The sequence below is a fragment of the Bos mutus genome, chromosome 19 (genome assembly GCF_027580195.1).
Source record: "Bos mutus isolate GX-2022 chromosome 19, NWIPB_WYAK_1.1, whole genome shotgun sequence".
In the NCBI taxonomy this organism is placed as follows: domain Eukaryota; kingdom Metazoa; phylum Chordata; class Mammalia; order Artiodactyla; family Bovidae; genus Bos; species Bos mutus.
The window spans coordinates 11,925,872-11,948,439 of NC_091635.1; the positions used below are offsets into that span (position 1 = coordinate 11,925,872).

Consider the following 22,568-nt stretch of genomic DNA (forward strand, 5'->3'; position numbering starts at 1 on the left):
CATGCTGTGCACGCGGCCGAAAAAAAAAAAAGATGTAAAATAAATGGTGAGTTAGATGGGGCTGAGTTCTGTGGAAAAGGACAGAGTGCAGAGAGTGGACAAGAAGAGGGACTGGGCTGTGCCATGAGGTCAGGGAGGCCTCACTGAGATGGTGATGCTTCAGTGGGAACCTGAAGCCAGTGAGGGAAGGAGCCATGTGGATACGGGGGTAGAGGTGGGGAGAGCCCTCCATGTAGAAGGAACAGCAAGTGCAACGGCCCTGGGCAGGGGAAACATACTGGTGTCTTCTAGGAAATGCGGTTGGAATGGGTCCAACCAGGGTAGAGCAGAGGAGATGAGGTCAGAGGGAGTGGTAGGGGTGGAGAGGGAGGTGCTGATTGTATGGAACCCTGTACATCAAATGACTTTGGCTTCCAATTTAAGTGAAATGGGAAGCCATTAGAGGATTTTTAGCTCAGAGGTGATGCTCTGACTGATGGTTTGTATCAGTTAGCTATTGCCGAGTAACAAATCATCATACCACTTAGTGGCTTCAGTTAATGATTTATTCTTATGATTCTGTGAGTTGGCTGGATGGCTCACTCCATAGCTGCCTTTAACTGGGAGACTGGGTTGAACCTCCAAGCTGATCTCATTTGTGTCTGGTGGTTGGCTGGGGCTCCTCCATTCGGTCTCTCATCCTCCACTGGCCCAAACTCATTGCTTCCATTGTGGTCTCAGGGCCGCATTCTCAGAAAGCAGACATGGAAGCTGTGAAGTCTCTTAAGGCCTATGCCAGGAAGAGCATAGCATCACTGCTGCCTTACTGCATTGGTTGAAGCAAAGGGTAAAGCTGGCCCAGTTTTCCCCTTGGGAGAGGACTGTACAAGGATGTGCATACCAAGAAGCATGATTAATTGGGAATTGTTTTGTTAAATTTTTAAATTTATTTATGGCATGCAGGATCTGAGTTTCTTGACCAGGGATTGAATCATGCATCCTGAAGTGGAAGCATGGAGACTTAACCACCGGCCCACCAGGGCAGTCCCAGCTGTGGACTTTTTGTAACTACCTGGGCTTCCCTGGTGGCTCAGACAGTAAAGAATCTGGTTCGATCCCTGGGTTGGGAATAGCCCCTGGAAAAGGAAGTGGCAACCCATCCGAGTATTCTTGCCTGGAGAATTCCTTGGACAGAGAAGCCTGGTAGGCTGAAGTCCATGGGTTCGCAAGGAGTAGGACACGACTGAGCGACCAACACTTTCATTTTCACTTGTAACTCCCTAGCATGTGGCTTAACAAGGTCTTCCTGGCTGCTGGGATGATAACAACATGAAATAGATAAAGATAAGAGATAGGAAAGCCCATTAGCAGACTTTCCAATAATGCAGGCAAGAGATGCCTGTGGCTTGGATTGGGCTGGTTGTAGAGGAAGTGTAAAGAAGTGGTCAGATTCTGGGTGTGTTTTGGAAGTAGAATCAACAGGATTTCCTGATGGGTTCAGTGTGGGGTGTGAGAGAAAAGGATGAGAGAAAGGATGACTCCAGGGTTTTTGGCCTGAGCCATTGGAAACACAGAGTTGCCATTTACTGAGATGGAGGTGCTAAGTTGTTTTTTTGTTTTTTTGCTTTTGAAAAGAGTAGGATTAGGAGTTCAATTTTAGACATTTTGAATTTGAGGTGCCTTTTGGGACATTCACCTGCAGATGTTAAGGGGCAGTTGGAAATATATGAGTCTGGAGTTCAGGAGAGAGGTCTAGGCTGGTTATTTAAAGCCATGAGGCTGAATGAAATCAGCACGGGCCTGACCTTGAATAGAGAAGAGGAGAGGACAGAGGATGATACTCTGGGGCCCTTGACACATCAGGGATGTGGCAGCCACATGCTACCACAGTGAACTCAAACGTTGAGACCAGCAGTTCAATCCAGCACACTCTATCAGTGCCCTTTCTATTTTTATTTGGGGAAAAATTAAAAAAAAAAAAGCAAAACCAGAAAAGCCCAAAGAAGAAAATAACAGCTTTCCATTTTCTCATCCTCCAGAATCAGCTACTCTTAACATCTTGGCCTGTTTGTTTCCACTTTTATGTGACCATCCTTCTGTATGTGTCTCTCAGTGTATAAACATAGGTTTATGTTTTTAGAAATACTTTTATTAAACTGGGGTTATATGGAAATTTTTCTTGTTTCTTTTTAAAAAATTGTTTGACTGTGCCTTGTGATACATGGGATCTTAGTTCCCCAACCAGGGATCGAACCCTTGCCTCCCACATTGAAAGTACGGAGTCAACCACTGGACCACTGGGGAAGTCCCTATACGATAATTTTAAAAACAGATTTATTGAGATGAAATTCATGTGCCATGCAATTCACCCATTTAAAGTGCAAAATTTAATGGTTTTTAGTATATTTGCAGAGGTTTGTAATCATCACCACATCAATTGTAGAACATTTCATCACCTCAAAAAGAAACTTACTAAGGGACAACAGAGTAAATGCATTTCTTGGACTTTCTATTAAAAAAAGAAACTCTATAGTCATATAAATCATTCACCATTTCCCCCAGCCAGCAGCTATACGTAACTGCTAATCTGCTTTCTGTCTTTATAGATTTTCCTATTCTGGATATTTCATATACATAGAATCACGTAATGTTTCATTCATTAGTATGAACTTACCTGAAGAAATTGAATTGAAATCAAAGGAATTGTTTAACTTCAAATTAATTTGAAAATTTTGGACTTATTGACGAATTCTGACCAACTTTTTTTCCTTTTTTAAAAATATATATTTATTTGGCTGCACCAGATCTTAGTTGCAGCATGTGGGATCTTCTATCTTCATTGCAGCATGCAAGATCTTTAGCTGTGGCATGTAGGGTCTAGTTCCCTGATGAGGAATGAAACCTGGGCCCCCTGCGTTGGGAGCACCAAGTCTTAGCTACTAGACCACCAGGGAAGTCCTTTGAGCTCTTTCTTTATTGAATTAATATTCAATATAGTTTGAAAGTGCTTCCCCAGTGGCTCAGTGGTAAAGAATCCACCTGCAGTGAGGGAGATCCGGGTTCAATCCTTGGGTTGGCAAGATCCCCTGGAGGAGGGTCTGGCAACCCACTCCATAGAGGAGCCTGGCACGCTATAGTCAATGGGGTCGCAGAATTGGACACGACTGAAGCGACTGAGCACACAGCTGGTTTGGAACCATTATTAGAGATTTCCTCCTGCTCCTCTTCCTGTCCTTTGTCTTCTAGGTCGGGTTCTTTTTTCTTCCTCTCTTTCTTCTTCCTTCTCCATCTTTGTTTCCTCTGTTTCTCTCTCTCCTTCCTTCTCTTTCCCTCCTCCTTTCTTTCCTTCCCTCTTTCTCTTCCCCTTCCTTTTGCCTCTCATCCTCTCTTCCTTTTTTTCTTTATTTTCCCTATTTTCTCTTTCTTTCCTCCCTCCCTCCTCTCTGCCTTCCTCCCTTCGTTCCTCTTCTTCCTTCCCTCCCCACTTGCCTTCCTCCTCCCCTCTCTCTCTTTTTCTGTATGTTTGCAGAGTTCACATGCTGCTTGCTCTCCCCAGCCTGGGTATGGGCAGCTCTGCTCTGATGTCACAGTGCTGTGATGTAGTATGGGTGACTCTCTGTTTTCTTCCACCCTATTCCTGCCTTTCCTGTGACTCTTCTCTTCCCCAAAGGGGCTGCAGCTTGAGAGTTGAGTGTTAGGTTTTCTGTCACTGGAGGGAATTGCAGGGCTCAGGTAAGGTGGGAGTGGCTTTGTTAGAACACCTGGACGCTGCTCTTTCTTCTGGGATTTAGGTAAATGCTCTATCACAGGGTTCATTCTACTTAATGACGGGGTGTATCCCCTCTTCTGGGATGGGAGCTGTTTTTAGGTCTCACGTGAAGTCAATAACTGGTGTCATTCATTCACTTTCTCCACTTCTACCCATTTCTCCCCAGTAGCTTTTGCCATTGGGTCTCAGTTAAGAGTGGAAACAAAGGACCCCTCCTCAGTTTATTTCCCTCCAGATATGGAGGTTTTGGAGAATAGCTTTGGGGAGGGAGAGCTAGGAATGGCTATATTTTCTACCCTAGAATCATCTGGGGTTTTTTTGCCTTGTTGCCAATATTTAATATTTATCTCATTAAGCTTTGTTCTTTTCTTTGGTGAAAAACATTTGTCCCCCCTGGTGTAAATTTTTTTTTTTTTTTTTACTTCTGGGGGATGGGAGATCTATGATGCAATTGCAACCTTCCATTTTTACAAAAGACTTCTCAGCCTTTTAGCTAAGATCAAGTGTAGTATGGGAGCTTTCCAGGTTGCAGAGTGGTAAAGAATCCCCCTGCCAATGCAGGAGACACTGGAAACTCAGGTTCGATCCCTGGGTTGGGGAGATCCCTTAGAGTGGGAAATGGCAACCCACTCCAGTATTCTTGCCTGAAAAATTCCATGGACAGAGGAGCCTGGCGGGCTCCTCTGGTAGGAGAGCCCCCCCAAGCCCCCCCAGGCTCCATCTCTTGCCGTGGGATGGCAAAGAGTCGGACACAACTGAGCGACTGAGCATGTTTTTACCCAGGAGTTGCTCCAGATGATCTTTAGGCTCCTTCCAGCTCAAACCGGGTTATAACTCTGAGTTCTCTAGTGGCCCAAGGAGAGATGCAGCTACCACAACAAAGCAGAGTCAGCATGGTGGTCACTGAGGCCTTCACATCCGGGAGGGGATGCTGCCTTCCTCAGCCTTGGAGATTCCTGAGCAAGGACCAAGGATGTAGGCCCCACATCTGCCCAGTCTGGTGCCAACAAGGGAACCTTGTGTGGTACTTGGCAGGGAGCAGCCAGGATATGTGTCCACCCTGTAGCTGTGGTCAGGGTCAGCTGAGGGTTCCAGAGTTGGTTTTGGGATCTGCTGTCACCCCTGGCTGAGAACCGAGCACAGTTTAGTGACTCAGCCTTGCTCACCTCTCTGTGATGCTCCAGGGGTCTGGGATGGGGAAGGCCTGGGAGGGGCTGTGGACAGGGCGCCTGGTCTGGGCAGTCTGGCTGGCATGCAGGAGGTGCCTCCTCAGTGTACAGGACCGAGACTGGTGGGCTGTGCAGATAGCCCAGGTTGGGGGGGCTGTCCTACCACTTGGCCCTTGGGGGCTTCTTGGATAATTTTCTCTTGCATCTTGAGCTGGAGTAACTGAGACTTGCCAGGGGCTGCCTCAGAGGGGCTCAGAGAGACCCACCTACCCTTCTTCTGAGGACCCAGTCCCTGCAGGAAGCTAGCAGGTGTCTCTTCTTGGATGGGCAGAAGAGTCCCCTGTGTCAGCTGAGTTCTCCAGGAGGACTGGAGCCCATTCCCCACCTGCTTGCCTCCCAGGCTGCTGGCCCCTGGGAGCCGGACGGTACCCTTGTGCCCTGAGCCAGTTCCTACGGTTACAGGCTGGCAGGCCCAGGGGTGAAGTGTGCCAGCCGGCCCAGCAGCTTGCTGACGACCAGTCTGTGTTGAGGACCTGCATCCTGACTGGCTCAGCCACACTGGGTGAAGAGTTGACCCATGCAAGGGGAGGATCAGCCTTAGCTCTCCCCGAGTCTCCATGAGCCTTTGGGAGACCTTTGCTTTCCCCCTTCCTGGGGGCACCTAGAACCCATTCTTTGCAGTTCAGAGGTCAGTGACTACCCAGTTGGAAGAGTGAGATGGACCAAGGTGGAGACACTGTCCTTTCTACCACACAGGGACTGAGTCTTCTCTGGAGTAGGTGTTCCAGCTTCCCTCCTGCTCCCTGCCCATGCCCACCTGTGCCTGCACGTGTACACAAGGAGGGGTGATGACGTGTGTGAAGGTATGAGTGTGTGCACGTCCATGTGTATATAGGTGCCTGAGTGCAAACACAAGAGTATATTTGTGTATCTGTATATGTGTATGTGGGCTTCCCAGATGGAGTTAGTGGTAGAGAACCTGCCTTGCAATGCAGGGGACGTTTAGAGACACAAGTTTGATCCCTGGACTGGGAAGATCTCCTGGAGAAGGGCATGGCAACCCACTCCAGTATTCTTGCCTGGAGAATCCCATGGAGAGAGGAGCCTGACGGGCTACAGTCCTTAGGGTTGCAAAGAGTCAGACACAACTGAAGTGACTTATCAAGCACATATGTGCTTATCAAGCACAAGTGTGCCTGTGTGATTGTGTGTGCGTGACTTCTTGTCCACATCATGAGACCACAAGCAGGCATGTGTACATGCTAGGCTGTTTTCCAACAGGTTCACCCCAGCAAGCCTGCATCAATGTTGTCAGCCACTATCTGCTTGGTACTCTTGCCATACATGTTTTTATACTTGGAATGTCATCCCTGTTACATGCTTAGGTGTTTCCTTGCGGTGTGTGAGTTTTGCATCTCAGGTTTTGGGTCTAGGTGTGTGTGCGTGGGTGTTGGAGCTCATGTGTGTGTGTGTGTGTGAGATGAGGACACTTGTGTCTGTGCGTGCTTGTGTGGTTTTGTGTGAGTGCATATGTGTGTGTGTGCATGCCTCTCTGTCTGGGGGTGACTCAGGCTAGAAATATTCACCATCACTGCCCCAACTCAAGGGGGAAATCCTCTTGAGTCTGAGATGGAAAAGGCCAGGGACTGTGGGGCTTCATGCTTCTCAGGCTCCCAGCGGCATTCCCAGGCCCTGTGGCCTGGGGGATGGAGTCAGGGTGCAGGGGAAGCATGTGCCGGTCCTAAGGGGATGAGGGCAGAGTCAGATTTCCCTTTCGGAAGTCCCCTCTGGGGCTGCTGTTGTGGAGGGGGGATACTGGGGCCTGGGAAACCGGTGAGGAGGAGGGACTGGCCCAGGCCAGACAGTGGATGGGAGGAGGGGGCAGAAGGGAGGGACATCTAGGATCAGCATGGACAGGAATCAGTGTCTGGAGGGGTGTGAGGGCAAGCAAGGTGTGGAGGAGACGCCCCACCCCACCTCCCCCTGTCTGTGTCTGACCAGGTGATGGGGGGACAGGGGCCATCCAGGAGCAAAGCCCCCTGGGCAGTTTGCTGGTGATTAGCCTGATTTGCACACAGCCTGTGGGGAACACAAACAGCACCCACTGAGGTTATCTCCTAGGTTATTTTTTATTCTTGTTTTTTAAAATTTATCTGGCTGTACCGGTTTTAGTTGCAGCATGTGGGTCTGGTTCCCTGACCAGGAATTGAACCCAGGAGTATGGAGTCTCAGCCACTGGACCACCAGGGATGTCCCTCTCCCAGATTTAGAAGCACAAGCTCTTGGCACATGGAGGCACCTGGTGGGGTGTGGGGCTGGGGAAATCAAGACCCAGTGGGTGGTGATCTCCTCGGAGCGGCCCCGTGTGGCAGGGTGGGCCGAGCTGTCTACTCTTAGGGGGTCACACCTCTCTGAAGGAGTGACCCTCCCTGAGCCCAGGCGGCACCTCAGGAGGCTCTGTAATTATGGGGTGAGGAGGTGGCCTCTCCCTAGCCGGGCCTCTCTTTGCCCTTCAGAGCTGCCGCGTGGAGACAAGGGTTTGGTGGCTTGGGGTGGGTTTCCAGGTGTGTCTGAGGAAACCTGGCCTCCTCTGGCGGTTTGTTCAGCTGAAAGGCTCCATTGTGGCTGCAGCTTCCCTCTGATCAGCTCTATTTTGGGACAGGATCCACCCTGCCCCAGCTGGAGGAAGGAAAAGGTGTATTTCAGCGTGTCCTGTGGGTGTGGGGGGCGGGCAGGGGGCAGAACGCGGCCCCAGCAGAGAAAGTAGCTCAGAGTGGCTGGTGCAGGGGGTGTGGAGGGTAGGACCCCGGCCTGTGAGCTGGAGTGGGAGGGGGACAGTGGCCTGGCCGGCCCTGGAGGTGGGAGTTGAGGGGAGGATGGGCGTGAGCGGTCCCCGCTTTCATGTGGCCCCAGGAGACTGGCTTGGCAGATCCTGTCTAGCTGGAATGTGGGTCTGCGGCCTGCCTGCGCCCCACCTAAGGCTTGCCCACCAGCCACTTCCTGATTCCTAGCCCTGTGGATGCCCAGCCCAGGCCCAGAGGAGGCCTGCCGTGCCCTCAAGAGTTCCCCAGTTTGTGGAGGGCCAAGGCCTTGTGAGACTGGGAGAAGACCCCTGCTGCATCCCCTCCCCAGTGGGTCCTGCCCTCTCTCTGCAGCCCTGGCCACACTCCTGCCCTCCCAGCCTGGCAGGTACCTTCTGGCCTCCTCGCCTCTGCTCACCGGCTTCTCTGCCTGGCGTGGCCTTGGGGCTCTTCTAGACACATCCCGATCCTGCCCATCCTTCAGGGCTCTGCTCAGTGCCACTTCCACGTGGAAGCCCTCCCTATCCTGAGCTTTCCTCTGACTTCCCTTGTACCAGCCTCGCCCTGCGCTGCAACTTCTGGGACCTTTCAGAGTCTCCCCCCGGCCCCCTGACAGCTTCCTGTCCCTCATCTTGTCACTGGGGTGAGGGGATCACCAGAAAGTGATTTGTGACCTGGGCCTGATCCTTCTCATCTGTAAAGTGGGAGTCATGGTATGTGTCTTACGAGGTGGCTGAGAGTTGGGTGGTTGACAAACGGAGACAGGCCCGGCATGTTGTCAGTGGGCAGGTAGTAACCCTTCAGTGCCTCTGTCCTGGGTGCTTGTAGGCCTTTGGGTCCCAGAGCCTGGGCTGCCCTGGGCAGAGCCCCGTGACTCCAGGAATGACTAATTCCACTCCAGCAATAAGCTCTCAGGAGCTCTGAGAAATGAGACTTTCCCCTCCTTCCTGCCTCATTAAACTCTTCTTGAGTGAGTGGAATGAAGATTGTCCTAATCCTTTGGCATGAGGTGGGGGGTTCAGGGAGCTGGGGGAGATAGGCCCACAGCAGCCTCCAGTCACCCGCAGATAGGCAAACAGGTTTTCTGAGCCCCATAGGTGCCCAGAGTGGGAGTGGGCACCGGACAGGGGCTGGAAGCCTCGTGTTTCAGTCTGGCTTTGTCCTTGGCCAGCTGATGACCTCAGAGAAGCCCTGATCCGGGCACAGTTTACTGCCTCAGCCTTGCTCACCTCCCTGTGATGCTCCAGGGAACTGGGAAGGGGAAGGCCTGGGAGGGGCTGTGGATGGGATGCCTGGTTTGGGTGGTCTGGCTGGCATGCAGTAGGTGCCTCCTTAGTGTACATAGGCCTTAGGGGAACGAAGTGGGAGGGGTGGGCAAGGCCAGAGCAGCCTCTGTACCTTTCTCTGTTTCCCCACCTTTAAAAGTGGCCTGGGAGGGACTTTCCTGGTGGTCCAGTGGCTAAAACTGTGCTCCCAGTGCAGGGGTCTGGGTTTGATCCCTGGTCAGGGAGCTAGATCCCACATGCTGCAACTAAGATTTGCCTGCCGCAACTAAGGATCCCACGGGCTGCAGCGAAGACCCAGTGCAGTCACATAAAAATAAACAAACATATATATGTAAAGTGGCCTGGGAGTCCTGGCTGCTACCCTGGGTGACCTCAAGAACTGGGCACTGGGGCCCTTCCATCAAGGGATGTGCTCTTTCCAGGCCTGGGCCCTAACTCCTCTCTGCCCAGATGGGCATGTGTACCCACTCTGGGAGCTTCTCTGGTGGCTCAGTGATAAAGCATCCACCTGTCAATGCAGGAGATGGAGGTTTGATCCCTGGGTCAGGAAGATCTCCTGAAGAAGGAAATGGCAACCCACTCCAGTATTCTTGCTTGGAAAATCCTATGAACAGAGGAGCCTGGTGGGCCACAGTCTGTGGGGTTGCAGGAGTCTGACATGACTTAGCGACTAAACCATTCCTCCCACCGACTCTGGAGGCCGCTGCCACTGGGATAACAGTTGCAGACCTCACCCACCCCTGGAAGTCTTGATGGGGCTTCCTGTGTGCAGACTAGTCTCCCTCTGCACAGGTGGGAAGACACCACAGGGAGGGGCTGGTGACTGAAATCCGGGGAGCCTCATCCTGACCCCGTGTCCACAGGTGTTCCTGGCCCTTGGGGAGCTGCTCCTGTCCTGCAACTGGGCGGTGGTTGCCGACATCCTGCTGGTAGGTGTGGGGGTCAGGGCAGAGGGCTGGTCCTGGGGCGTTGAACGGGGGCAGCTGGGATCTGTCCTGCTCAGGGCCGGACTTCTGCTGTTGAGTGGCCCAGAGGTCAGGTGGGGCTTCAGAGACCATGGGGTCAGGGACTGAGGTCAGCAAGCAGTTACCTTGGACCAGGGGCCTCCCTGACACTCTCAAATATATCCTCTGGCCATCACTCCTGTGTTGTAGGTAAGCACATGGAGGCTCAGAGAGGGCAGGGGCCTGGACCAAGGTCACACGGCCCGCAGAGGCACTGAGCCAGGGCTGGGACCTAGGCTTTTTGACTCCAGACCTCTTTCTTTGCCCCTGTTTCTTGACTGCTATCCTTCTAAGCAAGTGGTCTCCTTGGCCTCTACACTGGGCATGCAGTCAGGGATGCTGGACTTCGGGGGCACCGAGCCCAGGTGGGTTCGGGCCGCCCCAGCTCCCATATCATGGGCTGCAAGGCTCAGGCTACAGTGAGTCCTGATGCTGTCCTGACCACATGATGCTAGGTCCAGAGTCTAGCACGACCCTCCCTGAGCCTCACACTCTCCATCCAGCCTCCCTGCCTCCTTCTTGGAGATTGCAGGGAAGTTGTTAAACACTGAAGGGCTGTGCCCTTGTGGATTACACCAGGTCCCCAACCTAGCGACACCCTGAGAGCCCTCTTCCTACCTCCTGGCAGCCCAGCATGGTCAAGCACTGGGCATTAGGGAACCAGAGCTGTCCTGAGGGTGGTCCAGTGCAGGGGCATGCAGCCGGGCTCACGAACCTAGGTGTCAGCCCTGTTACTGCCACTTACTAACTCTATGCGACCTAGGCAAGTCACTTTGTGTCTCTGAGCCTCAGTTTCCCTGTGTGGAAAATGGGGATGAAAAGACCTCCTGGATTATGGTGAGGGTGAAACAAGATGATCCCTGTAAAGCTTGTGCCCTGTGCCTGGGGCAGGGAATGCTGCCTGGGGTTCTGGTAATAAATCAGCGGTTCCTACTTTCTCATCTTCCATCTCCTAAAGAAATCCTGGCATCCTGGAATCTGAGTTTGAAAGGGTTGTGGGGAAGTGTAGTCATGTAACTAGCCAACAAAACCTGCTTGAATACTGCTGTGGACAGGAGGCTCACTCTCTGTCTGGATGCTCTGGCCCTCCCTTTGACCCAGGCTACGGGGTATAGACAGCGCTATCCTGTCTGTGACTCCCGGGTGAGTGTATCAGCTGCAAGGCTGTCGGCTCTTCTCTTTTCCTCCCTCCAGACAGGAGACTTGGGCTCCAGCCCAGACTCAGCCACAGACCTGCTGAACGGCCTTGGGCCTCAGTTTCCTTGCCTATAAAAAGGGGCAATCATAACTGGCCTGGCGGGATGAGCAAGATGGCCTGAGGGAAAGCCCTCGGTGTATGGGATTATGCTGCCAAAGCTTGCCCCGAGTGCGGCTGCCTACTTGTAGGCACAGGGTGATGCCCTGCCCCCACCCCCAACACAGCTTGTCCTCTGAAACCTGGGCCCCCAAAGCTTCCTCCACCACCCCCTCAGCCCTGTTCCTGCTCCACATGACAGCCCCACAGATATGTGAAGACTGCGCCCGCCCGTGGTCTGTGTTGGCAGGAATGATTAACCTGGCGGAGCTGGCCTCTTTGTAACGCCACGTGTGGGTTGGGGGCAGGGGTCGGGGAGAGGGTGGCGGGGAGAGGAGAGCTGAGGGGGCCAGTCAACCATAGTCTGACCCATCTGGCGGTGCTGGGCAGCGGGCGGGTACTACCTAGGGGGCCAGACTGGGCCCAGCCCACCTGGTGCTCCTCCTCCTCCCCTGGCTTAGAGGCGTCCAGCCCCCAAAGCTCAGTGGGGCCTGTCAACCCAGGGAGGCTTCTAGCCCCTCTTCCCCTGCCTCCCCACCTTCCCAAAGCCTCCCAGGAGGGACAGCTTTGTGACACTTTGTTGGCTGGAGCTGGACCACGTCTCTGCCGTTCTTGGAGCTCAGTCTCCAGGCAGAAAGAGGGGGAGGGGTTCCAGAAGGGAGGGGTCTCAAGCCAAATGCTGGTGAGGGGACCGCTGGGGGGACCTGAGCTGTGGAGTGGAGGGGCAGACCGGGAGCAGGGTGGGGAAGGGTGAGAGGTGACGAAGCTGGAGTGTAGACCAGCGAGTAGACGGTGCCTGTGGGAAGCTGCACAGGGGAGAGGGGAAGAGAGGAAGGTCACTGGAGTTGGGGGGTCATAGGTAGCGAGTGCTGCTTTTCTAGAGATGAGGCCGGAGGGGAGATGGGTAGAGAGAGACTGGCAGGGGTTAGAGTGGGGCCGGGGCAGGAAGTGTGGGGACGCTGGTGTGGCATGAAGTACAGGGAGGTCCTTGCTGGCTGCCCTTTCTTCTGAGGCCCGGAAGGCGAGAGGGCAGCGGAGCCCAGGAGCCAGGATTCTGGCATGGTCCACCTGCTTTCATTCCCAGCTCTGCCACTCTCTCTGGCTGGCCTTGGTGTGCTCAAATGTGCAATAGGTATTTAACAGAAAGGCAGTACCTACCAGTTACACCCAGGCTATAAGGGCTGAGAGAGCTAAGCCTGCATCCCTGAGGGGTTGCTGTGGGCTCCACGGGCCCCACGGTGGTCCTGCCTCAGAGACACAGCTCTCTTTGATCTGCTTATCCGCAGGGAGGATAATCCAGAGTCTCTCTGGGGAAGAGACTTCAGGAACTCTTCAGTTCTCAATGAAGTTCTCAAACTTCATTGAGCATAAGAATCAGGTTTACAAATTTCACTCCCTGGATCAGGAAGATTCCCCGGAGAAGGGAATGGCTACTCACTCCAGTATTCTTGCCTGAAGAATTCCATGGACAGAGGAGCCTGGTGGGCTGCAGTCCATGGGGTCACAAAGAGTCGGACATGACTGAGTGACTAACACTTTGACTTCACTTTCTTTACAAATTCATTTTCCCGGCCCTCTGTCCTCAGAGTCTGATTCAGTTGTGTATGTGTTGGGGCCCAGGGATCGGCATTGCTCTTGAATTGTCCTGCGTGATCCTGGTGGAGCTGCTTCTCAGAATGCACTGGAGGGCACTATTCTAGTGCAGACAGCTCTCCAACTCATGAACCTTCTGCAAAATTCTGACCAGTGCCGTCCACCCCTTGTTTACATACCCCTCTGATGGGCAGCTCACTCCTTGCATCCTGTGAAACCCCTGCCTCCTGGTGGCTTGGTTAATAAAAAGGATCTTGGCTCATCACAGCCAAGACCCACTTCAGACTCATCTGCGACCTCCCCACTAGCCTGGCTGGGCCTCGGATGGCCTTCCTCCCTGGAAGACTGGAGACTGTGTATCCCCAAATGAGCTCCCTATCTCCCCCAACCCACTGATGGTGTCTCCAGCTCCCTTCCCACCCTCCTCTCTCTGGGCCCCCCTCTAGTTTGCCCATCCCCAGCTGTGGGGAGTCGGGCAGAAGGGGGACTCGCTCCCTCTCCCAGGTCTGTATTCTGGGATGCTGGAATCCTGCCACCGCGATCACCTCCCACCTCTTCAGCAGATCCCCCTTCCCTGGGGGATCATCACCCTCCAGGTCTCCCTCCATCCATGCGTCTCCATGCTTCCCTGCTCTGCCTTCTGCCCCTGGGTAGCCGTCTGCTCACTTGTCTGTCTCACCCTCCCAGGGGTGTCTGGGTGTGAGGGCTGAGTTGGGGCGCGTGAGGCAGGCTGCCAGGAAGTTTGCACCTGGTGACTGCCACTCCGACTTTCTGCGGGCCCTTGATTGGCGCTGGTTATGCCCCGGGCTATAAAGGGAACAGCTCTTCTAAGAAGGGAGAGTCAAAAACAGAGGTGTTTTTGTCTCCGAATAGAGTGAGCCTGGAGTTTTGGGAACCCAAAAGCCTCTAAGCTTCTAAAATTACCTGCCTGGCTCTCCAGCTGCTGGCGAGGGCCAGCCTTGGCCCCTGGCTACGTGGAGACCCTGGGGACCCAGAACAGGTAGGGGGAGACCTACCTCCCTGCCACAGGCCGCAGGAGCGGTCTGGGTCCTGCAGGTTGGAGTTCCTGGGAGGGGAGGAAGGGAACTTTCTCTCTCCAAGCAGCCCTGCCCCCTGCATGGACTTTTGGGGACATCAGAGCCCATGTTCTAGGACTCGGGTCCCCAGCTTCTGGGATCTAATGCCTGATGATCTGAGATGGAGCTGATGTAATAAATTAGAAATAAAGTACACGGGAAATGTAATGTGCTTGAATCATCCTGAAACCACCCCCCACCCCATTCGTGGAAAAATTGTCTTCCATGAAACAGGTCCCTGGTGCCAAAAAGGTTGGGGACTGCTGTCTCTAGGAGGCCCTGCCATTCTGCCCAGAACCACCAGTGAGTAATCACATAATTATGGGGTGAGAAGGAAGCACTTGGGGAAGGTGCAAAGCTGTGGTCAGTTCCTCCTCAGGCCTGTTGGCAGGTCCTGGTGATGGGTGGGAGGCCCAGCTTCTCTCACCACCTGGACAGAGTGGCTAAGTGCCAGTGACTCCAGGACCAGCCGGTCACCTCCTGCTGCTCTGTGCTGCCCACCCACAAGCCCCTCTCTCTAGTCCTGCAGCTCCGGCCTTCACACCTTGGCTCACCCTGTTCCCTGTCGGGAGTCCCTTTCTCTGCCCTCCTTGCCAGTTCCCCATTTGCAGGGCTTGAGGTGAGCTTTTCCTCTTGGTTCTTCTCACTGTTTTCCAAACGTTCTGTAACAAACGTGTAAGTATTGCTGGAAAGGCTCCTTTTTGCTTTTAACAGCAGGATGGTCAAGCATCAGACCCTGGAGAAGAAGGCCTGGAATCAAATCTTAGCCCCACTGTTTGCTGGCTGGGTGGCCCTGGGCAAGTTACTCACCCTCTCTGTGGAGGGTTTCATCATTTGTAATAGTGGATAGGAATTATGTCTCCCTCATGGGTTGCTTGAGTGGATATATAGAAAATATATATATGAGATATAGAAAATGCATACAGGAAGCACTTAATGAATGTTAGTAATTATTATTATAATAATTAGTATTATGTTGTTGTTGTTCTCTGATGGGCTCAGATTATGGCCAACTAGGCCTTGGGAATAAGGCGTTGGTGTGGGAAGCTCCCCCTTGGATGTCCTGTTGGGACCGTGGACCTTGTGGCTTCTAGCTGAACCTCCTGCCTCCCTCCCTGCCTCCCTCTTACCGTCTTGTTGCAGCTCTGGGTTCTAGCAGGGTTTCTCCTGGGGTCAGTCTCCAAGATGATTCTACTTGACTTGTTTAGTTGGCAAGCTGTCAGCTAGTCCCTTCCATGCCTGGTGCCTTGCTGAACCCCCAGGGACCCCAAGAGAAATTAGGCAGGAGCTTTGCTGCCAGACCATGTAAGGGTAAGGGGAGGAGGGCGATGAACCCTTCCAGCTATGGGGGATGTGCCTTCAGTTAGGGGTGCCCACAGGGGCTGTGGGAGCTCAAGGCAGGCACCTGAACTCTGGGAAGTCTTCAAGAGGAGGTGACCTTCTTGAAGGTCAGTCCTGAAGGATGAATAAGGATGCTCCAGTTGGACCAGAGAAGGGAACGCTTGCCAAGCAGGAGGCACAGCAGGTTCAGTTTATTTCAGCCTAATGTCCTCAGGTACCGGATGAGGAATGATCATGAAAGTAACCCTTTATGTAGGTCCCATGATTATCCCCATATAGGGATGAGGAGGCCAAGGCACAGAAAGGTGAAGTGACTTGCCCAGAGTCAGACAGCTAGTGAGTGGGGGCTATGGGATTGGAACCCAGACAGTTTGACTCCAGAATTCATATCTTTAACCTCCCCACCCCCTTCCAGGTGGGCCTTTTCAGCAAGGCTGCCTTTGGTCTCTGCCCAGACGGGCTTCCGGAGAGAGAGACTGAGCCCTCCACACCACCCCACCTGGGTGCCCACATATGTGGGCACCTGGCTGTGCACCCTGTCTTCACTCCACAGCCCACTGCTGCCTTCCGCGCCCCTGAGCTGGGACTTGCCCACCCCTTCACTGAGGTCACAGCTATGCCTGGGCCCCCTGGTTCAAGAGCAAACCCTTAAGAGGGGTGGCCCTCATTAGGGGCCTGGCAGCTCTATCCTGGGAGACTGGGGAGCCTTCCTGAGACTCTGAGAGGCTAAAGTCTCGGTGGTGGGGCTTCAGGCGTTGGGATCAATGACCCCCTGCCGCCCTACTCTCTCGGCCAGGCTGTCGCCCCACCACGCAGGTCCTTGGCAGCAGAGGGACAGGAGAGGGTCTGAGGGGCCACCTACTCCCTGTCCTCGCTCAGGGACCTCCCCTGGTGTTCTTGTGTTTTGCAGTCGGTGGTGGTGCCCAGATGCCGGGGGACAGCTGAGGCGCTTCAGATCACAGTGGGCCATATCCTGGGAGATGCCGGCAGCCCCTACCTCATGGGACTTGTAAGGCCGGGTGGATGGTGGGGCTCCAGGGAAGGGCTGCACTTGGAGGCCTAGTGGCTTCCTGGTGGTCCTGGCAGACCCAGCCTCTCTCCTCTGCAGATCTCCAGCGCCCTGCAGGCGGGGCGCCCCGACACTTACCTGCAGCGCTTCCTCAGCCTTCAGCAGAGCTTCCTGTGCTGCGCCTTCGTCATTGCCTTGGGTGGTGGCTGCTTCCTACTGACTGCGCTGTACCTAGAGAGAGACCAGGCCCAAGCCCAGAAGTCTGGCACAGGTACCCTGCTCCTTTGCACCCATGCCGGGCTCAGGGCTGACCCTATAGAAACAAAGAGCACTGGCCACCCCCTGAATTTATTAATTTATCCATTCATTCATTTGTTGATTCATGCACACGTAATTATTATGCCCCTGCTATGTGCCAGGCAAGATTGCAGATCCTGGGGAGTGAACATCAAGTCCAAGCCCACGTGAAGAAAAACAAACAAGATACAAAAAACAGAAGCCATAAAAGAGTGTGTTTGAGGTCATAAGTGCTATGAGAGGCATAAGGCTGGAAAGTGGGAAGAGAGGAACAGGTGGGGGCAGGTTGCAGTCTTTGAAAGGGTGGTCAGAGAGGTCCTCACTGCACAGGTGGCCTTGGAGCAAAGATTTGGAGGAGGGACTGAGTTGTGCAGCTGTCTGGGGAAGGTGCTCCTGCTGGAGGGAAGAGCTTGTGCAAAGGCTCTGGGGTAGCAATGTACCGGCTTGTGTTTGAGGACCTGCAAGAAGGCCGCTGTGGCTGAAGCAGGAGCAAGGGGGGCCAGCGGCAGAGACAAGAGTGACAGTAAGAGGACCAGAGCATGGGGGACTGAAGGCTTTTGTAGGGACTGAGGCCTTAACACTGAGTGAGATGGGAGCTGCTGTGGGGTTTCCAGGGCGCAGGCCCCAAGATATTTGATTGACATCATAAAAGCACCACTGTGGTGCTGCTGTGTTGAGAGCAGACTGTGGCGGGGTGGGGGTGGTCAGTGTTGAAGGAGGGAGGCCAAAGGGAGGTCTGTAGCCATCAGGGGAGAGCAGAGGGGCTGGGACCATGGTGGTGGCATTGAAGGTGGGGAGAACAGGTTGGATCTGGAATTTACTTTGAAAACGGAAGCTGGAGGATTTTGTGGCAGACTGTGCCCAGGCATGGTCCCCAAACACCTCTGCCTCCTTTGGGGCTGGCTGAGTGATTTCTGCCCACAGGGATCCTTGAGAGCGAGAACCAACGCCTGATTCCTGGCAGGGGTGCCCCCCCAAAGGACCCCTGAGGCCCTGCCTGGCAGCGAGGAGGTCCCACCTGCCCTGTCTGTACCCCTCTGGGTGACCTCTACTGGATCAGTGCCTCTGCCCACCTTTGACTGTGGCTCCAGGACCCTGGCCGAGCTGCACCTGCCGTTTCTTCGCTCCCAGCTGGAGAGCTGGCAGTGCCTGTGGCTGGGCTGGGAATTGAGCTGTCAGCAACCCCCGCGGGAGGCCTGAGCCTATGCCTGCACCCAGCACGAAGCCACTCACTCCAGCCCCGAGTCCTCAGCCTGGCTGCCAGCAGGCCCGATTAAAGTGTGGCCGGTACAAAGCCCGTGGATATAGGCCTTTAGACAATCATGTTATTTATAGCCTCAAGGTGTCTCTGCTGGGATCAGGAGCCGGAGAGGAGGAGGTGGACAGTCTGGGTGGAGGATGCATGGCTGCTCAGCGTGGGTCTCTAGGGGTGCCCACCCTGGACTGCCCGCTCTGACCCGGCTTCCCCACACTGCAGGGTCGGGAGGGCACGGGACACCACTCTGTGTGCATCACCCTTTGAACTCAAGGTGGGGGCTGAATCAGTATTCTGGAAGATAGGTCTCTACTTGGGTGCTGGTGTTGGGGTGTGGCCACAAGATCCATGGAAATCCTCTGCCTGCACTTACCCAGCCGCCTCAGACCCATGCTGGGGGGCTTGCATGGCTGTGCATGAGTGCCTTGCTCTGCATCCCTACCCCCTCCCCCATGGAGAGGGCCGGCTCGGGGGGACTCACCGGGTTCAGAGCAGCTGGGCGCAGCAGGCCCTGCAGGAGATCAACAGCTTCCAGGCGGGTAGCAGTGAGGAGGCATGTTCTTTCCGCCATGAGCATAAGCGTCTTGCCCTCTCCCCTGGTGCCTAGCCAGGCAATCACTGTTCACTTTCTGATCGCTGCCGCTGGGTCTGCCTCTCAGCGGCTGTGGGCAGAGCAGTGACCCAGACTCACGCTAACCTCCTGACCCTTGTTTGCTCCATCCCTGCCCTCTATGGGTGTCCTCCCTGCCCCTTAGGTTGGAGGGGACAAGCTCCAGGAGCTGGACTCTCCAGCTCAACCCCCACCTGCCACCCCCAACCTTCCCAAGTCTCAGCCCTCCCTCTGGAGCAGCCATCATCAGGCTGACTGCCTGCCCCCACCCCCCACTGTCTGATGCTTGGAGCTCATGAAATGGGCTGGCTCTGAGGTTACAAGAAAAACGATTCCTGAGGGTCCTTGTCAGGGTTCTGCTCCTAAGTACAACATGGGCGTGGGAGGGAGAGGGGCATTCCCACAGCCCCAAGCAATCCTCTGATCTCAGCTGGGTATCCTGCAATTCAGTTCAACTCTGACACTGTCTACCCAGTGAGTGAAAGTCGCTCGGTTGTGTCTGAATCTTTGCAACACCATGGACTATACAGTCCATGGAATTCTCCAGGCCAGAATACTGGAGTGGGTAGCCTTTCCCTTCTCCAGGGGATCTTCCCAACCCAGGGATCGAACCCAGGTCTCCCACACTGCAGGAGGATTTTTTTTTTTATCAGCTGAGCCACGAGGGAAGCCCAAGAATACTGGAGTGGGTAGCCTATCTCTTCTCCAGCAGATCTTCCCAACACAGGAATTGAACCCGGGTCTCCTGCAATTGTAGGAGATTCTTTACTAACTGAGCTATCAGGGAAGCCCTGTCTACCCAGAGAACATCACATTCCACAGGTTAAGGGTTCAGTCCTACAAGACTATCCCCTACCAGGCCCATCCCACACTACAGATGCCAACCACAAGTCCAGGTGGTGAGTGGCTGTAAATCCAAGGTTCTCACAACCCCTTCCTGCTGCTGCTAAGTCACTTCAGTTGTGTCCGACTCTGTGCAACCCCATAGACAGTAGCCCACTAGGCTCCTCTGTCCCTGGGATTCTCCAGGCAAGAATACTGGAGTGGGTTGCTATTTCCTTCTCCAATGCATGAAAGTGAAAAGTGAAAGTGAAGTCACTCAGTTGTGCCTGACTCTTAGCAACCCCATGGACTGCAGCCTACCAGGCTCCTCCGTCCATGGGATTTTCCAGGCAAGAGTACTGGAAACCCCTTCCTGGGGTTCCATTAATGTGCTAGAAAACTTAGGAAACCCATTTACTTGCCGGTTTATTACAAAGGATGGAACTCAGGAATAGCCCGATAAAAGAGATTTGTAGGACATCTGAGCATCTGGCATCTGAGCTTTTGGTCCCAGCCAGTGGATGGTATGGGAGAAGGGCATGGAGCCTCCACTCTCCCCAGATGTCCATGTGTTTACCAGTCTGGAAGCTCTCTGGACATCTCCCTTTTGGATTTTTATGGAAGCTTCATTACTCAGGCATGATTGATTATACTATTGGCCTTTGGAGTGTGATCTCAATTTCTAGCCTCCCTCCCCTCCCCCGGAGGTGGTTTTGGGGCAGGGTTGGGACCGAAAGTTCCAACCTTCTAATTGCAGGGTTTGCTCTTAGCCTTGTCTTTAGGTGAGTTCCAAAAGTCATCTAACAAACTGAAGACACTTTTAGGATCTCATCACCTAGCAAACTCCAAGGGTTTTAGGAGCTCAATGCCAGAAACAGGATGAGCAGCCAAACATATATTTCTTGTTATAAATGACAAAATCATACTTGGTTTCTCCTGAGAAGGAGGCAGTCGGTGTGGGATTCACTGGCTGTGTGACCCGGGCCACTCTCTGTCCTCTCTCAGCTTCAGACTCTCTGGCTCTATTTAAAAGGTGTATTGCATGTGGTTTTTCAAGCCTGTTAGTCACTCAATTGTGTCCGACTCTTTGCAACCCCATGGACTGTAGCCTGCTAGACTGCCCTTGTCCATGGGATTCTCCAGGCAAGGATACTGGAGTGGGTAGCCATTCCCTTCTCCAGGGTATCTTCCTGACCCAGAGATATACCTCGTGATTTCTCATGGACTGGGTCCACAGAAGCCTAGCTCCAGGGTCTGAACCTTCTCCCTACAGTCCTGAGGAGGACACCTGTGAGACTCAGCTCCCAGGAAATGGGCAAAGGCTTCCCAAGGGTCATCGGCTGCCACCTCCCCAGCTTGAGTCCAGGGGCTGGGGAGAAAGATCAGAAATCTCATTTATGCCAGTTCCAGAAACACATTGGTACCAATGAATGCCCATCTAGGTGGTGGGCAGTGACTCCAACCCTGCCCTTGGACCTCACAGCCCCCAGAAGGAACAGGAAAACACTTGGCTGGGCCAAGTAAGGACCACTTACAGGTAGAAGAAGTGGTTCCATCCTTCAAAAGTTGTGAGAAGTTGACCTAGGAGCTGGGAAATAGCCAGAGAAGGTACGGGGAAGGGAATCCCTGGTGGAGGGAACAGGCAGAGGCACAGGGGCTGAGGCAGAAGGTATGTGGTGAGTCATGGAGAGGTGTGGTGTGGTCAGAAAGGAGGGGGTGGGGGTGTGTGTTTTGAAGCGGGGGAGAGGAGGCAGGAGAGACTGGCTGGGACTGGAGGGCTCAGGTGCCAGTTGAGGAGCTGGGGCTTGGAGCCTGTAATCAGGGTAGTCCCTTCTGACTCAAGCGCTTCCTGGAGTTTAGGTTGCCAGGCAGGGCAGGGTGGTGCTTTCTGGGACTGAGCTAGACAGAATGCCCTGCTAGGAGTTTATAGGATGTTATCATCCTAAGTGTTTTGAGGCAGGGCAGGAGCGCCGGGGTGGCGGACTCTGGGAGGGGGAGACAGTATCTGTTCTGTAAGCAACCCAACCCTAGCTGTATTCAGCTCCCAGCCCCTGCCCCAGTGGGGCCGGTCACTCAGACCTCGCTGTGCTGAGGTCCTAGCTATAGATCTTTGAGAGCCCGGCCACTCAGGCTCAGCAGGAGGAATGGTCAGTAGAACATGCCTTTCTGGCCGAAAGGGCACTTGCTGGGCGACCCTAGTCTCTGATACTCTGGACTCACTCGTTGGGAATGTCGATGGGGGACTTCACTGCTGAGCAGGATGAGGCCCTCAGACCTGACCTGCTCACATTATGTGTTAATTGTGCTTCCTGGACACATGTCGCATTCCAGCTCCCAGGTGTCACTCCAGGTATGCAGCTGTGCCTGTCAGTGTGCATGCACCCATATCTGCTCATTTGTGTGTCTGAGCATGCGAGCAGGTGTTGATAGGGTCTGGATGATTAATCTCTCTTCCACCCTGACCTCAGGCTTGGAGGGTTGAGCACACACATTGAGATGATCACCCCAATCCTGGCTTGTTTCCCTGCAACACCAGACATCAGTCTGTTTCATTCTCTGAAGACTCTTATCTCTCCTCCATGCCTAGATGAGCCCATGAGCTTGTTGGTTTAATGCAGTCTCTAACAGAGCTGGCAGGAGGCAGTGAGAGGCTGCTGTAGCCAAGCTTTATCCCGTACAGGGAGGTATGGGACTACATCAGTTAAGGTTGTAGGCTGGTATGCAACAGAAACTGACTGATAGCTTAAGCAAGAAGGGGATTTGTTGAAGCACATCAGGAGCTCACAGCATCTATGTGGAGATTCAGGAGCCAGGGCTCTTGGGCCATCTTACTGGGGGACCTTCACCAGAGCGCCAGACAATTTTTCCCTATCCTTTTTCCACCCTACTCAAGATTTAAAGCCCTGAATGGGAGAGTCCGGTTGGATCATTAGCCCATGTCTTGATTTATATATAGCTCCATTAAGACCAGGAAACCAGGATGCATTTAAGAGCATCAAAATAAAACAGCAATGAAAGAAAAAGACCAAAAAAATACATATACAAATACCAATGACTGTGTCCATTACAGTGATCTTGGGCAGGCCACTGGCCCTCTCTCAGATGCAGCCTCTCATGGGACAGGGAAGAGGCCAGACTCAGTGTCCTTCAAGGGATTCTTAATTTCTGAGAGTCCGAGTCCATGATCAAAGGAGATGGAAGCTTCTATAATTCAGAAAGTGTTAAAAATATTCAAATAACAGAACAGGAACTTCTGTGTTAGT

The 22,568-nt window shown here is 53.6% G+C and overlaps 1 protein-coding gene across 1 annotated transcript in view; it reads left to right on the plus strand.

Moving 5' to 3' along the window:
* The window catches only part of SPNS3 (SPNS lysolipid transporter 3, sphingosine-1-phosphate (putative)), a 32,851-nt gene extending 14,925 nt beyond the window's left edge, over positions 1-17,926 (plus strand). Inside the window, exons 8-11 of the mRNA XM_070357306.1 lie at positions 9,868-9,933; positions 16,223-16,321; positions 16,421-16,592; positions 17,543-17,926. Of these exons, the coding sequence (XP_070213407.1) occupies positions 9,868-9,933; positions 16,223-16,321; positions 16,421-16,592; positions 17,543-17,607 (402 nt within the window). The 3' untranslated portion in view covers positions 17,608-17,926. The remainder of the gene's footprint in view (positions 1-9,867; positions 9,934-16,222; positions 16,322-16,420; positions 16,593-17,542) is intronic.
* Positions 17,927-22,568: the final 4,642 nt, after the last annotated feature.